Genomic DNA, 16,792 nt, shown 5'->3' with positions numbered 1-16,792 from the left:
GTGGATAAGGTGAGGGACATCATTATGCGAGGTGGATGAAACGATAGTCTCTTATTATGTTACGTCTCTCTTCACGTGCCTTCCTTTTGATGAAGCAGTGGAGGTGGTCCATATGAAATTACAAAAAGACCCCACCCTTAGCAATAGGACCACCCTTAACACTGACCAAGTGTATCTGCTGCTGAGGCGGTGTCTTCAGTCCACATACTTCACATACAGGGGGCAGTACTATAGGCAGAGGCATGGGTGTGCTATGGGTTCCCCAGTCTCCCCTGTAGTGGCCAACTTGTATATGGAGGAAGTGGAAAAGAGGCTCTGATGTCCTATCCAGGGACACCACCTAGCCATTGGTTCAGGTGTGTGGACGACACCTGGGTTAAAATTAAATCTCAGGATGTAGCACATTTCACCGATCACATTAACTCTGCGGACACCACATCAAGTTCAGCAGGGAGGATGTGGAACATGACAGGTCAGCCTTCTTTTACAGTTGGTGATGAGGAATATTTGATTGTTGATGTTTACCATAAACCAGCACGTACTGATCAGTACTGAAGGTTTGACTCTCATCATCCACTGGAGCACAAACTAGGCATCATCAGGACGCTGGACCACCGAGTTGACAACGTCCCCACCAACACAGTGGCTGGGGAAGGGGAGAGATCCCACATTAAACAGGTCCTGGTTAAGTGTGGTTATCCTAACTGGGCATTTGTCGAAGCCAGGAAGACGCCCACACAGTGCACCAGCCAATAGAAGAGCAGAAGGACAACAGCTGTCTAAGCATAAACCAGTGGTGAGTCCGTATGTGGCGGGAGTGTTGGTACAGTTGAGACGCATATTTTTCAAACACCGCGTCTCGTTTGCTTTCAAACCCCAAATCACGCTGCGCCAGAAATTAGTCCACCCCAAGGATCAGGTCCCCCGGCACAAATGGAGCAATACAGTGTATGCTGTTAAGTGCCGGGAGGAATGCTGTGACTTGTACATCGGGGAAACAAAACAGATGCTGGTGAAGAGGATGGCACAACACAGGAGAGTTACCTCATCAGGCCAGGACAGTCTACATCCATCTACAGGCAAGGGGCCGCTCCTTCAAGGATGAGGAGGTGCACATCGTTGATAGGGAGGAATGGTGGTTTGAACGGGGAGTCAAAGAGGCCATCTATGTGAAGAGGGAACGACCATCCCTGAACCAAGGGGGTTGGCTAAGAGTACATCTGTCACCATCTTACAGTGCTGTGATTGCAACTATTCCCCAATCCTCTGCATAATACAGATGGCCATTTTAACTCTAATTAATCATCACAGCAATTTGCATGTTGTGACCCAACTGTGCCAGTTTCAGTCATTATGCAACTTTGATGTTAGTAAGGGTGGGGATACCTGCATTCAGCTGATACTGGAGCGATCACTTAGATGAGTGATGACACCTTTTTCCCACTGAACGTTGTGTCCAGACAAACTGATTCAGCTTTCTGGGATTTCTTTACCTGGATTATTGAGCATGCATCAAGACAAGAGCTTGCATGCTCTCACCATTTCTGCATGGGTTTCCTCCAGATGCTCCGGTTTCCTCTCACCATCAAAGACATGCCTGTTAAGGTTAATACTCCTGCCTGTGCCCCTGACCAAGGCGATGAAAAGAACTGGAGTTGCTCCCTGGGCACTGCACCGTGGCTGCCCAGTGCTCCTTGTGTACACTGTTTCTAATGCGTGTGTATAGAGGATAGATTTAATGCAGAGAATGAATTTCATTGTATGTATGTACAGTAACAATAAAGTATCTACTTTTTAAATTTTGTTTCACTGAAGCAATGAGAAGTCAAGAGTTAAAGGCCAATGTCAGTTTAAATAGATCGTAACAATTGTGAAAAGCAGCTACAGTAAGTATTGAATGATGCCGCTGGATGGTAAGTGTCTTTGTTTCCTTCCCACAGGGATGTCTGAGTCAGAGCAGTCTTTAAAGGGAACGTCACAGATCAAGATTCTGTCTCCTGAAGAAATCGAAGGCATGAGAGTGGTGTGCAAGGTAACAGAATAAAAAAATCAGTTTCTGTTTTGTGTTAAACCTGCTGACAAACATGTTTCAGTGTTGTAGTGCTGTTGTCATAGTTCCATTTGTTGTTGCACTGGTATCACAATTTCTGAGAGCCAGCTGTGTGTTTTTGCTGCAATGTGTTCTTTTGACCTGTTTTGTATTTTAGCTGGCACGAGAAGTCTTGGACATTGCTGCCATGATGGTGAAACCTGGTGTAACCACTGAGGAAATTGACCATGCTGTTCATCTGGTACATGTGCGCACACACACACACACACACATGAGCGCGCGCCCGCACACACACACATGCGCAGGGACAAATCAATGACCGTTTATAGGGCAGATGGAATGCTGTGTTTCACTTCTTTTTCCATGTCCTTCAGATTCTTAAAGCTTCAAGGTCTTGTGCTGTTTCTAAAGCCTGTAAACAGCATGTCATAAGTGATCCCACTGTGGGATTCCTAAAACACTTGACAAAAAGTGATATCCAGGTCCAGTAACTTTTTATTTCTCTCTTCTGAGCACTTAGATAGATTTTAGACTATAGATAATGCTGGCAGAAAAAAGGCTGTATTTTTTAAAGGTTAATACAGATTTTAAGGAACAGGAAAGACCATATTTTGACAAAAAAGAATTACAATCCCGAGGCCTGGGACATGAAATAGTAATGTAAATAAAATACCGGAATGTATTCTAATAACAAACTCTGTTATCTGTTGTGTGTGCTTATGCACCAAATAGCAGTTTGGCGTATCCGGCCTTCTTGGAGTCTCTGGGTGGTGTCCTGGATAGGGTTCCGCCTGGGGATTCTATAGTTCTCCTGGGGTCTTCCAACACTCACATGGGCAATGATGGAGAAACCTGGAGGGGCGTGATTGGGAGGAATGGCCTCCCCGATCTGAACCCGAGCGGTGCCTTGTTATTGGACTTCTGTGTGAGTCATGGATTGGCCACAACAAACACCATGTTCGAACATAAGGTAGTTGATAACTGTATTTGGTACCAGAACACCTTAGGCCGAAGATCAGTGATAGACTTTGTGGTCATATAATCAGATCTGCAGCTGTATGTTTTGGACACTTGGGTTAAGAGAGGAGCAGAGCCATCAATTGATCACCATCTGGTGGTGAGTTGGATCAGATGGTGGGGAAGGCTGCCAGAGACACCTGGCAAACCCAAACGTGTAGTGAGGGTGAACTGGGAACGTCTGGCAGAGGCCCCTGTCCGTGAGGTCTTCAACTCCGGAAGAAGTTCTCGTGTATCTCAAGGGAGGCTGGGGACATGGAGTCTGGGTGGGCCACGTTCAAAGTCTCTATTGCAGATGCGGCAGGTAGGAGCTGTGGTCATAAGGTCATCGGTGCCTGTCGAGGTGGCAACCTAAGTGGACAACGGTGGTGAGGGAAGCCGTCAGGCTGAAGAAGGATGCCTTTTAGGCTTGGTTGGCCCAGGGTCTCCTGAAGCAGCAGACAGGTACCAGGAGGCCAGCTTCTCCGGCATCGTGGAAGCAAAAACTCAGGTGTGGGAGGAGTTCGGCAAGGCTACAGAGAAGGACTTTCGGTTGGCCTCAAGGAAGTTCTTGCAAACCACCTGGTGACTCAGGAAGGGGAAGCAGGGCTTGACTCAGGCTGTGTTCAGCTGGGGAGAGGAACTACTGACCCGGACTGGGGATGTTTCGGGCAGTGGAAAGAACACTTTTAGGAACTCCTGAATCCGGCTAACACATCCTCAGTGGAGGAGGTAGAGTCTGAAGACTTGGGGGAAGCCCCACCCATATCCCTGGCTGAGGTTCCTGAGGTAGTTAAGAAGCTCCTCCATGGCAGGGCACCAGGTGTGGATGAGATTCACCCTGAGATTGTGAAGGATCTGGACATTGTTGGGCTGTCTTGGCTAACACGCCTCTTCAGTGTCGCATCGAGGTCGGGGACACTACCTGTGGAGTAGCAGACTGGGGTGGTGGTTACCATATTTAAAAAAGGGGACCAGAGGGTGTGCTCCAATTATCAGGGCATCACACTGTTCCGCCTCCCTGGGAAAGTCAACTCTAGGGTGCTGGAAAGAAGGCTCCAACTGATTGTTGAACCTCGGATCCAGGTGGAACAATGCAGATTCCATCTTGGCTGTGGAGAAACGGACCAACTCTTGACACTTGCAAAAGTGCTGAGGGAGGCATGGGAGTTTGACCAGCCAGTCTACATGTGTTTTGTGGACTTGGATAAGGCTTACGACCGTGTACCCCGGGGTGCTCTGTGGGGGGGTTGGGGGGGTACTGCGGTAGTATGGAGTACCGGAGCAGCCAGCCATCTGGTCCTTGTATAACCAAAATGAGAGCTGTGTCCACATTCTCAGCACAAAGGCAAACACGTGTTTGGTGGGTGTCGGACTCCGCCAAGGTTGTCTCTTGTCTCTGATTCTTTTTGTGATATTCATGGACAGGATCTCAAGGCGCTGCCAAATTGAGGAGTGTGTCTGTTTTTGGAACATCAGAATTGCATCTCTGCTCTTCACAGACGATGTGGTTTTGTTGGCTTCATCAGAACACAACCACCACCACCACGCAATGGGGCGGTTTGCAGCTGAGTGTGAAATGACCGGGATGTGAGTCAACACCACGTAGTCTGAGGCCATGGTTCTCTACTGGAAAATGGTGGATTGCTCCCTCCAGGTTGGGGATGAGATGTTGCCTCAAGTGAAGGAGTTCAAGTATCTCAGGGTCTTGATCACGAGCGAGGGTAGGATGGAGCGAGAGATTGCAGGCGGATTGGTGCAGCATCAGCAGTAATGTGGGCGTTATACTGGACCATTGTGGTGAAGAGGGAGCTGAGCCGGAAGGCAAAGCTCTCAATTTTTACCAGTCAATCTTCGTTCCAACCCTCACCTATGGTCATGAGCTTTGGGTAGTGACCGAAAGGGTGAGCCTTTAATCAAGTTGTGTTGTATTTTCCTCTCAATCTGTTATCAGGACATACAGTACAGTCCAAAATTCCAATTCTTATACAGTCCAAGTTCCATTTCCCAAAAATTCTTATCACATCATGCCCAATGCCTTGTGGAGATTTGGTTGGCCCACTTAACTCTGCAACCACCTTCTTCTCGACAGACAGTTTGCCCATCAAGGCTTTTTAAAGCCAGCGGGCTGGATTAGTACATCAGCTTTAGGCGTCACGTCCAGGTATGTCAGAGTAAAGCCAGGAGAAATCTCCCCTCCCACACTCTACCTCTCCCAGGTTGTCATGGGTGGGTCTCTGTTTCTCTGTTGGCTCACCACAGTTAATACAGATTATTTAATAGAAATAAACTTCTCTGCTAACTCATATTTCTCTTCTGAACTATGCTTTTTTTGTCCAGGCTTGCACAACAAGAAAGTGTTATCCTTCACCTCTTAACTACTACAACTTCCCTAAATCATGCTGCACATCTGTCAATGAAGTCATTTGTCATGGCATCCCGGACAGAAGACTACTCCAGGATGGGGATATCCTAAACGGTATGTACACAGAAGTCTACAATTTAGAGCTATCGTTAATATGCTCCTGTCATAGACTATGCTGTCAAATGAGAAAAATTAAAGTCCTGACAAATGGCGAGGAGCTGCCAAACATCTTGGAGAATAAGCAGTTCATCTACTGTCCACATTTGATTAATATTCTCTCTCAAAAACAAAAAGATTGACTTGAAAAAAGATTGTAGAAGTCAGTAGATTGTACAAAAAGATTTAGAGGTAACCAATGTATTTTTGCCACAAGTGATGCTACAAAGGAGTGGGTCCCTGTATTATTGGTATCATGTGTTTATATAACACATGCACACCATGAGTAGGGAGTGATGCATTACAATATTTGTGGGAAAAACACAAAGAAGAGGAACTACCAAACTGGAAAACAAGGCTGACCGTAACTTAAAACGAAGAAAACAGAAGGATGAGGAGTAGATAGAGGAACTCCTGGCTGACATTCAACAGCTCTTACAAATTGTTCCATGACTTCAGCTTCAGGCATCCTCAAGAGCATATGCTGGGCAGGAAAATTAGGGAATTGTCTAAACAAATGTCTTTAGTTATCTAAATACTGCATGTGAGTGCCGAGTGGGATGTTGATGGCTCAAAGAAGACCCAGCCAATTTACAAATGAAGAATATGCGTTTTGCACAAAGGTTAGTCTTGACAAATTTACTACGCAATAGCAAACGTTGCAAATTTATATCAGCAGTCTGAAATTGAATATACGTTGTGGTCATCAGAATACCAAACAATTAGCGGTACCACTAAATAGGCTAATTTCAAAGTCGCTCAGATCTTAACGCTTGCCCATTTTTCCTGCTTCCAGCACTTCAAGAACTTGACTGTTTAGCTGTTGCCTGATATACCCCACCTCTTGACAGGAGCCATTGTAACGAGATAGTCAGTGTTATTCACTTACCTGTCAGTGGTTTTAATGTTCTGGCTGGTCGGTGTAGCTCTCTGCAGGAGTTGATTTTTCGCCTCCTCGACAGTTTGTCATTTTTCCAACGTGTCTTACACTTTCAAATGTCCTGAGAGATATTTTTTCCAGGAGTGAATTTTTAAGGAGGTTTTGTAAAGTTTTAGATTGTTTCAGATTTGTTCAGTATTTATAATCAGATTTTACTTAAGCTTGTCTTCAAGGGTGGGCATTTTGTAATTCTTCTTCGGTCTCTCAATTATGAAATGTCAGTTCTCGTAAAGACATTGAACAAGTTTTTTTAACAGATTCACCAAAGTATCAGTATGCGTTTCAGAAATGTGTAGAATTCTATTGTTATTCATGTAGTACAATGGCTCACAAGCATTAACATAAAACAAACCTTTCACCCCAATGTGCAGTTGACATCACTGTCTACCACAACGGTTTTCACGGTGACCTCAACGAAACCTTCTTTGTTGGAGAAGTAGACGAGGTAGCCAAGAAGCTGGTAGAGACCACCTATGAATGCCTTATGCAAGCAATCGACTCTGGTAGGAGCTTTCTTCCCCTTGTCAGTGCACCAGTACAGAATATTGTCCTACGTAGCTGTCAAACTGGTATTGGGCTAGGCTGGTCATTCCTATGACCAAGCCTTCCATGCGCATTTACTTATTGATTCATTCATTAATTCATCTTTTTTTTTTTTTATTTTGCCAGTTCAACTGTTGTGAATTGGCAATAAAATTGGCAGTTGGTGCGGCACCTGATTTATAGTTTTTTTGTGATGTGTGCATTCTACTTCTCTTCAATGGCTTCAATCATTCCAGTCGTTCTAGTAGATTTGCAAACTTCTGCTATAATTTCATGTCGGGTTATGGTAAATGTCACTGGAGTTTCTTGACTGCCGTCACCAAAACTCGAGCTACTTCTTATGAGCTGCTAAAATATTTGATTGGTTCCAGTGAACCCATTCTAAAAAATGGATTTAGTTTAAAGCCATGACAATATCATGTGTAGTACAGTGTTTGGAGACATCTGGATTTTAAATCTGCCCTCCCTGTGGTGTGGGTTCCTAGCTTTTTTCATCCTGATTGTGTGGGGTTTCTTATGAGCTTGCATGCTTTTTTTTTCCTTTTTCCCATATTACCCTTCCTGATACTGTGCAGTAAAGCCTGGGATTCGCTACAGAGAACTAGGCAACATCATCCAGAAGCATGCTCAAGCTAACGGCTTTTCTGTGGTGCGGAGCTACTGTGGCCACGGCATCCACAGACTGTTCCACACTGCCCCAAATGTGCCACACTATGCCAGTAAGTCCCCTCACAGGTTGTTGTTTTGTTTTCGCTAAAGCCACAGCGTGTTGTGTGATTGCTTGTCTTCTAGGATAAATCCCTCTTGTGCATTTTTATGTCTGTTCATTAAATCTCTTTGTTTTACTTTGCAGAAAACAAAGCAGTTGGAGTCATGAAGCCCGGCCATGTTTTCACCATTGAACCCATGATATGTGAAGGTGAGTGCAACTGCTTTTGTATGAGGTGTTTTCCTCCATTGCTCTTTCTTTATTGATCTCCATGGACGATGATGTTTGCAGATGACATTGTGATCTGTAGTGAGAGTAGGGTGCAGGTGGAGGAGAGCCTGGATAGGTGGAGGTATGCGCCGGAGAGAAGAGGAATGAAAGTCGGTAGGAGCAAGACGGAATACATATGTGTGACTGAGAGGGAGGACAGTGGAATGGTGAGGATGCAAAGAGTAGAGGTGATGAAGGTGTATGAGTTTAAATACTTGGGGTCAACTGTCCAAGTAACGGGGAGTGCAGAAGAGAGGTGAAGAAGAGAGTGCAGGCAGGGTGGAGTGGGTGGAGAAGAATGTCGGGAGTGATTTGCGACAGAAAGGTACCAGCAAGATTTAAAGGGAAGGTTTACAACAGGGGTGGCTAACCATGTGCCATGGGAAGCCATGTGTATGCAGGTTTTCATTCCAGCCGAACTCCACACCAGGTGAATTCACTGATGAGCAACCCTTCAACCAAAGAGGAAGAATGTATCAGTGAAATCACCTGGTGTGGAGTCGGGTTGGAAGGAAAACCTGCATACACATGGCTCTCCATGGCACACGGTTAGCCACCGCTGGTTTACAAGATGGTTGTGAGACCAGCTATGTTGTATGGTTTGGAGACAGCGGCACTGATGAAAAGACAGGAGGTGGAGCTGGAGGTGGCAGAGTTGAAGATGATAATATTTTCACTGGGAGTGATGAAGAAGGACAGGATTAGGAACGAGTATATTAGAGGGACCGGCCGCTCAAGATGGACAGTTTGGAGACAAAGCAAGAGAGACAAGGTTGAGATGGTTTGGACATGTGTGGAGGAGAGATGCTGGGTATATTGGGAGAAGGATGCTGAATATGGAGCTGCCAGGGAAGAGGAGAAGAGAAAGGCCAAAGAGGAGGTTTATGGATGTGGTGAGGGAGGACATGCAGGTGGCTGGTGTGACAGAGGAAGATACAGAGGACAGGAAGAGATGGAAACAGATGATCCGCTGTGGCGCCCCCTAACGGGAGCAGCCGAAAGTAGTAGTCGTAGTAGTGTTCTTGATGCAAAAAAAGTAGTAGTAGTAGTAATAGTAGTAATAATAGTAGACTTTTTATTGCTGTTGTGTAAGCCAGTGCCTCTTGTGTTGTCCCAGGTGGCTGGCAAGACGAGACATGGCCTGACGGCTGGACAGCAGTGACCAGAGATGGGAAGCGTTCAGCCCAGTTCGAACACACCCTTCTGGTCACAGACACAGGCTGTGAAATCCTGACCCGTCGGCTGGAGGACAATGGTCGTGCACACTTTATCAGCCAAATCTAGGCTGGGTTCGACGCACCATGGACCGTGCCAGACACTCTGACCCCTTCCCTCTGAGTCAAGACATAGCTACAGATATATACATACATGCATACACATCTCGAACACACAAGCAAGGGGCGCCACCCTTCGTTCCAAGTTTACCTGTGGTTCTCACTGCTCTTACTTAAATATCGGTTCTACAGATGTAATGGAAGTGCTTGATTGTGTCTGATAACAGTGGATTGTTTTATTAGTGAAAATGTAAAAATAAGTATTATTGAAATTGGTTTTGGCTCAGTCCCAGAGGTTTGACGTTGGTTATGATTTTGTGGGTATAAAGAAGGTGGAAAAGAGATAACAGGTGCATGGACCTCAGACCCCTGAGACTATGCCAAATGAGCTCTTACTGACTGGCGAGAGGTGGCAGCGGTTTCCTGTACTGTCTTTGGACTGTGGAGCTCAGGACTAATTCTACCAGCACACCTTGCTTTGCTTTTCTTCTCTCACCACTGTTTGATAACTGAAATGAAGAGAACCAGCTGTACCACTACACACCATGAGGGCATTCTGACCTCACCAGATGACTTTCCTTTTCTTTACATGAAGAAACCGCATCAAACTAACCTTTATTTCTGAAAGTGTATCTTTTGGGTTGAAAACCAGATATCCGGATGATTAACACCAACATCAAGTCAAGTGCTGGACTTGTTAAAAAAGTTATGAGGAACACCCTCAAAATGTCTATATTTCAAATAAACCTGGTGTAGCGTATTGAGCCTTAATGTGTGGATTTAGAAAATTAAATTTTGCCAGTTATTTTGTGGCCTGAAATGAATGTGTCCTCAATTCAGTCATTCACTGTGCCCCACAGTGCTTTCACATTTTCAGAGAAGTGAGGTTACCACAGTTTCTCTGCCGTCTTCTGTCCGTTCTTATGGAGTAATGAATAACTTGGCACTTCGTAGGTGAGTTTGTTCTCATATGGGCTAGTATTACAAGTCCAGTCCAATAAACCCATCTGTCCATTAGCCAAGCCGCTTATCCTGCTGTCAGGGTCGCGGGGACACTGGAGCCTATCCCAGCAGTCATTGGGCGGCAGGTGGGGAGACACCCTGGACAGGCCGCCAGGCCATCACAGGGCCAACACACACATTCACACCCTGGGACAATGTAGTATGGCCGAGTCACCTGACTTGGACTGTGGGAGGAAACCTGAAGGAAACCCACACAGACACGGGGAGAACATGCAAACTCCACACAGAGGACGACCCCCAAGGTTGTACTACCCCGGCGCTCAAACCCAGGACCTTGCCGTGAGGCGACTGCGCTAACCACTGCACCACCATGCCGCCCCCAATCCAATACAGTCCCATCTAAATTCAACAGCCCTTCATTTATAAATATTGAGCCATCAGGCATGTTACTGTGACTGTTCCCTTTTCAGAGCACACTTAAAGCCTAACAAACCTGGCCCTCAAAGTGAGGCGTTGCAAGGAGGGGTTCACCACTTAGTAACTCACTCATGTGTGAAGTTTGACAGTAGCTGGTAAAAACTGAGTTAAAAAACTGGCCTGTGACATTCCCAGTGTTCAGTAGGGGAAGTGATGTCAGCTTCTAACTTGCAGGTGCTCGGAAGATTCTAAAGAATAACTGACCGGACATGTCAACTGTTAAATTTCATTGAACTGCTTTGGACCATTGTGCTTGACAGCGGACCACACCATCAAGTTGAAGGGAATCGATCAAAATGTCTTTATTTTTCCCCTTTTTAGCTACGGATGTGTAATTTACCCATGCATTTGTGTATTCCCATATATCCCCAGCATATCCCGGCTCTGTATACATTATATCTAACCTAACAAAAATTATTTCAATCAACCCTCAGCTTCTTGTGCTTATACACCTCGAGCAGTATGGGGACGTGGTCAAAAATCAGCCAGGCAAAAGTCCGTAGCTGAAAGGAAACTTTGTGCATAAAATGACTTGTAGAACTGTAAGGTAGGAAGCAAACCACTGCTACACAATGGCCCCAACTCCAACGCTAGCCAGACAATCCACGAGGAGCTGGTGAGATATAGTATCAAAGGCTGCGGTGAGGTCAAGGTGGATGAGGCTTGAGAGTAGACCGGAGTCAGCCTCATGAAGGAGGTCATTAGCTATCTTAACCAGGGCCGTTGTTGTGCTATGTCTTGGGCGAGAGCCGGACTGGAATTGTCCAAAGAAATTATTGTTATCAACGTAGGTGTGGAGTTGAGATGCAGCTACCCTCTCAATCATTTTGGAGATGAATGGTAAACTGGAAATGGGCTGGTAGTTGTTTCGGTCAGTAGAATCTAAACTGAGTTTTTTCAGAGTTGGTCTGACTATGGCAACCTTCAGTGAAGGGGGAACTGTGCCAGTGGACAGAGAGGAGTTGATGATGGAGGTTATCGGGGAGATGACAGAGGGCAGGCATGTTTTAACTTGGGTTGTGGGAACTGGATCCAGGTGACGTGGAGGTGCCAGACTAGCTCAGAAATGTGATTTTCCAATTGGAAGACTGAAGTCACATAGGACAGTGGATGGGGACAGTTTCATGGCGCTTGCTGATGGTAAGTCAGTCTGCATGATGTCAGCGAAGGCTAACTGCTCGTGAAGAGTGCTAATTTTGGAGTTGAAAATTTAAAAAAAAAAAGCAGAGTGTTGTTCATTAGAAAGGCTACTGTTCATACTGGGTTTCAGGTGGACTTAGTAAGCTTTTAACTGTGGAGAAGAGAGTTCCAGTATTCCCTTCAACTGTGCTGATGATATTTGCACATTAAGATGTTCTAGCCGTTCAAAGAGGGTTTTTGTAATGGAGTATATGATCTAAATATATCCGTTTGTGAACAGCAAGTCCAGTCTTGGTGCAAAGCCTCTCAAGGCGCTGACCTATAGCCTTGAGCTGACATAGTTCAGGTGTGCACCAGGGAGCAGTATGGGCAAATGAGACAACCCGTGTTTTCACAGGGGCTAAAGCATCAAGTCCAGAAGATAAAATATTACTGTAGTGGTCCGTAAGATCAGGGAGCGAGGAGGCGGGAGCAGGAATGGGGTTTGAGGTAATTAAACTGCTGAGATGGTCTGGATTAACATATCTAATGTTGCGGTACGATGCACTCTTGATTTACTGAGCGGTAGGTTGGGGTTCAGAGATCCGTACGTAGGTTGTTCTCCAGAGGTGAACAACATGACCCTCGGTGTGGGTTGTAAAGTTGGCATATTGCGTTAGATGGAAGCAACCCAAGATTGCTTTAAAATCTTTAGTGAACATATTGTCAGTGTTATCAGAACGAACATTCAAATCCCCCATTAGGGTTATGTTCGGAGACATTGCACCAGGGGCGGATCTACAGGGTGGCAAGGGGTGGCAGCTGCCACCTCTGGGACACAGTCTTGCCACCCCTTTGCCACCCCAGGAAAAAATCTAGATCCACCACTGCATTGCACCAAGGGTGGTTAAAACTGTCGAGAGTTCGGTGATGAAAATATTCGATGCCTTAGGTGATCTGTACGGAGCAGCACGGTGATGGGTGGTGCAGGTCCAGGTTCAAAGGAAGATCGATCGTGCAGAAAGAGTGGCGTTAGTTTTATACTATACAACAGATCAGTGCAAGGCCACCTCCTCTGCCCAAAGACCCGAGGTTTGCATATGTAAACGAATCCTGGTCGTCATCATCATCAGTCCCGTGACCTATGGAGGTCGTAGGAGCACAGCCGTTGCCTCAACCGGTCTCCTCCACCGTTCCCCATCCATCACAGCTCTCCCCGCCTCCGCTACGCTCGACTGTAGCCCTTCTCCCATGTTGTTTACCCAGGTTCTTCTCGGTCCCCCTCTCTGCAGGCCTTGCAGGTCTGGTAGAAGGTGTCCTTTTTGTTCGGCAAACGTGCCCAAGCCAGTTTAATTTCCTTTTCTTTCTTTTTTTTTACCATTGTCAGTAAAGCGTCATGGTGGAGTTAACTGAATTTAGCAGTAGAAAGTCATTCTGTGACTGCCAGGTTTATGTGAGACATACGTAGTCCGGTTTGTGCTCTGTGAAGACGTCATGGACCAGATGGGCTTTGTTGGTTTGACCGGATACTGCAGAGGGCAAACCTATGACAGGTCGTGCGCATATAAACAGTTGATTTAACTAGCGGAGTTAGCACACTGTGGTCTACATGCCGGTCTGTGCATAACTGTAGTCCACTGACTTCCGGTTTCTACGGCAGCGGTCACACCAGTTTCCTGTTTGTTGGCGCGTGCTGTTGACAACGGCATTTTATTTTGTCTCGCGATGCCTGCAAGATTTACCATGGACACATGTCAACATGCACAGAATTGTCGACAATCTTTCACCTGCGCCTACCAGCAAACGGGTGAACAGTTTCAAGTTGTACATGAGCGTACGGATGGACGGACAGACGGAATTGTGGACGTAAAAATATGCCATTGTCAACAGCACACGCCAACAAACAGGAAACCGGTATGACCGCTGCAGTAGAAACCGGAAGTCAGTGGACTACAGTTATGCACAGGGTCGATAATGGAGAAAACTGCCGGCGAGAGGCCTAATGACAGACGAGGACAGTGGGGCGAACTAGTGGACAAAAATGTGGGGTGCCACTGTAGGCGGAAACTGAGGTTCCGGGAAGGAAATGTGGGACGTGAACAGTCAGTCACGTGCAGAAGACTGTACGGCGTCCTGCAGGTTGGCCGTTGGCATTCGGCTACCCAGCCTGTTTGGATAGACTCCGTCGGTTCTGAAGAGGGACAAACGATCCCAAAACAGATGAGAATGGTCAATAAAACCTGGACTGTGAGCTGTGCAGGCAGAGATGAGGATTCTGCTAGAACGCCCTGCTCCACGGGCCAGTGTCCGAATAGGACCTGAAATAAAAACAACTGTCCATAAGTACTTAAAAAGCTGACGAAGTCATTTAAATCCTTTTTGGTTAACTCCACTGCTGACGAGCTGCATCGTCTGTCCCCCACATGATCACTTGGTGGAGGACGGGACCGAGCGGATCAACCCCGGGAGCTTACCTTTATTGACAGAAGCGTTTCATCATCATCAAAGTGACCGCTTCAGTCTCAGCTGACTGCAGGTGTCCCACTCTTATAAACCATACACTGACTGCAGGTGTCCCCACCCCTATAAACCATACACTGACTGCAGGTGTCCCCACCCTTATAAACCATACACTGACTGCAGGTGTCCCACCCCTATAAACCATACACTGACTGCAGGTGTCCCCATCCTTATGAACCATACACTGACTGCAAGTGTCCCCACCCTTATAAGCCATACACTGACTGCAGGTATCCCCATCCTTATAAGCCATACTATGGCATAACCACCCAAACCGGTCATATATTTAAGCGTTTATTTGTGAAGGGACAATGTACATTAATCAACATTTGAAACAAATGTAAATGTACCTGAGTTAGCTAAGAGGCTAGTTTCCATACACAGCCCCTCTGCCTGATGTTGTTAGGCACCCTAGAATAATAAAATAGTAAATAGAGTAAAATAAAATAAACATGCAACATCGTTAATATACAAGAACAAGTGCAAATAAATAAGAAAACATATACAGAATATACAAATAATACTATATATAAAGCAGACATGCAGCACAGCTAATGTACAATACAGTTAAACAACATGTTGAAGGTGTGTGTGAATAGCATCAATGTTGACATTGTTGGTTCTTAATAAGCCATTTCTTGACATTACACTTAAATGAATAATAGGATGGGGACTCTAAGTGATTGTGGTACTGAGTTCCATTGATGTGATGCTCTAAAAGAGAAGACGGCCTGACTAAATACAGTTCTCCTGAGTGGGATTGTGCAGATTGTGCACCTCTAGTAGCTCTGTTAGACATAGACTTGAAATTGATGAAGCTGGACAGAGGATGAGGAGCTAAACCATGCATGATCTTATAAACTAGGCATACATTTTTGTATACTTGAAATTGATGAAGCTGGACAGAGGATGAGGAGCTAAACCATGCATGATCTTATAAACTAGGCATACATTTTTGTATTTGATGAGGTTTTCCCAACTAAGTAGGTTATACTTTTTTAGAACATGGTAGTGATGAAAAGTGAATGGCTTCTGGTCTAAGGTTTTGAGTGCTTATTTGTATAATGATTCCAGTGGTTTTAATGTTGTAGAGTGTGTATTAGACCAGCCTATCAGACAATAGGTGATCTAGGAAACAACCATTGAGTGGAAGTATATCTTTGCTGCCTCAGTTGATAGGAAGTCTCTGGTAAAACTAAAAATTTGCCAAACTAAACTTTACTTTATTGCAGACCCTTTTTATGTGGGTTTTGAAGCTGAGGTTTGAATCTATGTGTACTCCTAAGTATTTGTATTCTGAGACAACTTGTAGTCTTTCTCCGTGGATGGGAATATTTTGCTCTACATTTGTGCTGTTGCCTTTTGAGAAAAACATAAACTTTTTTTGACACATTCAATTGCAGACAACATTGGTTAAGCCAGGATGTGACCTTCAACATAACATTTGTTAACTTGATTGCTACCTCTTCTCGAGTTTTACCATGAGAAAAAAAAACTATCATCAGCATACATTAAGATGTCACATTTTCCACACACAGATGGTAGATCATTAATGTACATGCTGATTAGGACTGGACCCAGTATAGGGCCCTGTGGGACACCAGTTGATAGATCTAGAGAAGTAGATGTATAATCATCGATTTTTTAACAAGCTGGGAGCGAGATGACTGGCAGCCTGTCCAGGGTGTCACCCCGCCTGCCACCCAATGACTGCTGGGATAGGCTCCAGCATCCCCGCGACCCTGAGAGCAGGATAAGTGGTTGGGATAATGGATGGATTGAAATTGAGTAGTTTATGCAGTAGGATTTTATGATTAATGGTATCGAATGCTTTCCGTAGATCAAGGTACACGGCCCCTACAGCCTCGTCTTCGTCCATTGATGCCTTAACTTTTTCTATGAAATAGCACGTAGCCATTTTTGTTGCGTGATCAGCCCTGAATTCAAATTGTATTGGTGCAGTGGGAAAGAGCTATTCTTGAGATCAATGATTTGTTTGGCAACTAGTTTTTTTAATACCTTTGATACTATGGGTGAAATACTGAATGAAACTGGTCGTTTGTTTCGGTCATTATGCAACTGTATTGTTTATAAGGGGGGGGGGTGCCTGCAGTCAGTTTAGACTGAAGAGGTCAGTTAGATGAGTGATGAAACGTATCTGTCAATAAACTTTGCGTCCAGATGAACTGATTCAACCTTCTTTGATCTCCATTCTGACATCACATACTGTGATCATAAACATTTTATGTTCTAAACATCTGAAAATGCTTAAACAATGATGGCCAAAAAGAATATATTTTGTAAAAAATATCAACTTTTATTTGTACAAACACTAAAATCAATTTAAATTTTATAATTCAAAAAAGTGCAATTTGCTTTTAACCAACCAAATAAGATAAAAACATGTCTT

The 16,792-nt window shown here is 45.1% G+C and overlaps 1 protein-coding gene across 1 annotated transcript in view; it reads left to right on the top strand.

Moving 5' to 3' along the window:
• The window catches only part of metap1 (methionyl aminopeptidase 1), a 35,099-nt gene extending 24,978 nt beyond the window's left edge, over positions 1-10,121 (top strand). Inside the window, exons 5-11 of the mRNA XM_056295250.1 lie at positions 1,941-2,032; positions 2,208-2,291; positions 5,387-5,525; positions 6,879-7,010; positions 7,626-7,769; positions 7,904-7,969; positions 9,147-10,121. Of these exons, the coding sequence (XP_056151225.1) occupies positions 1,941-2,032; positions 2,208-2,291; positions 5,387-5,525; positions 6,879-7,010; positions 7,626-7,769; positions 7,904-7,969; positions 9,147-9,313 (824 nt within the window). The 3' untranslated portion in view covers positions 9,314-10,121. The remainder of the gene's footprint in view (positions 1-1,940; positions 2,033-2,207; positions 2,292-5,386; positions 5,526-6,878; positions 7,011-7,625; positions 7,770-7,903; positions 7,970-9,146) is intronic.
• The last annotated feature ends 6,671 nt before the right edge of the window (positions 10,122-16,792 follow it).

This window comes from Lampris incognitus, chromosome 16, assembly GCF_029633865.1.
Source record: "Lampris incognitus isolate fLamInc1 chromosome 16, fLamInc1.hap2, whole genome shotgun sequence".
In the NCBI taxonomy this organism is placed as follows: Eukaryota; Metazoa; Chordata; class Actinopteri; order Lampriformes; family Lampridae; genus Lampris; species Lampris incognitus.
The sequence above is the reverse complement of the archived record's forward strand: the minus strand, read 5'-3'. Positions and strand labels throughout refer to the sequence as shown.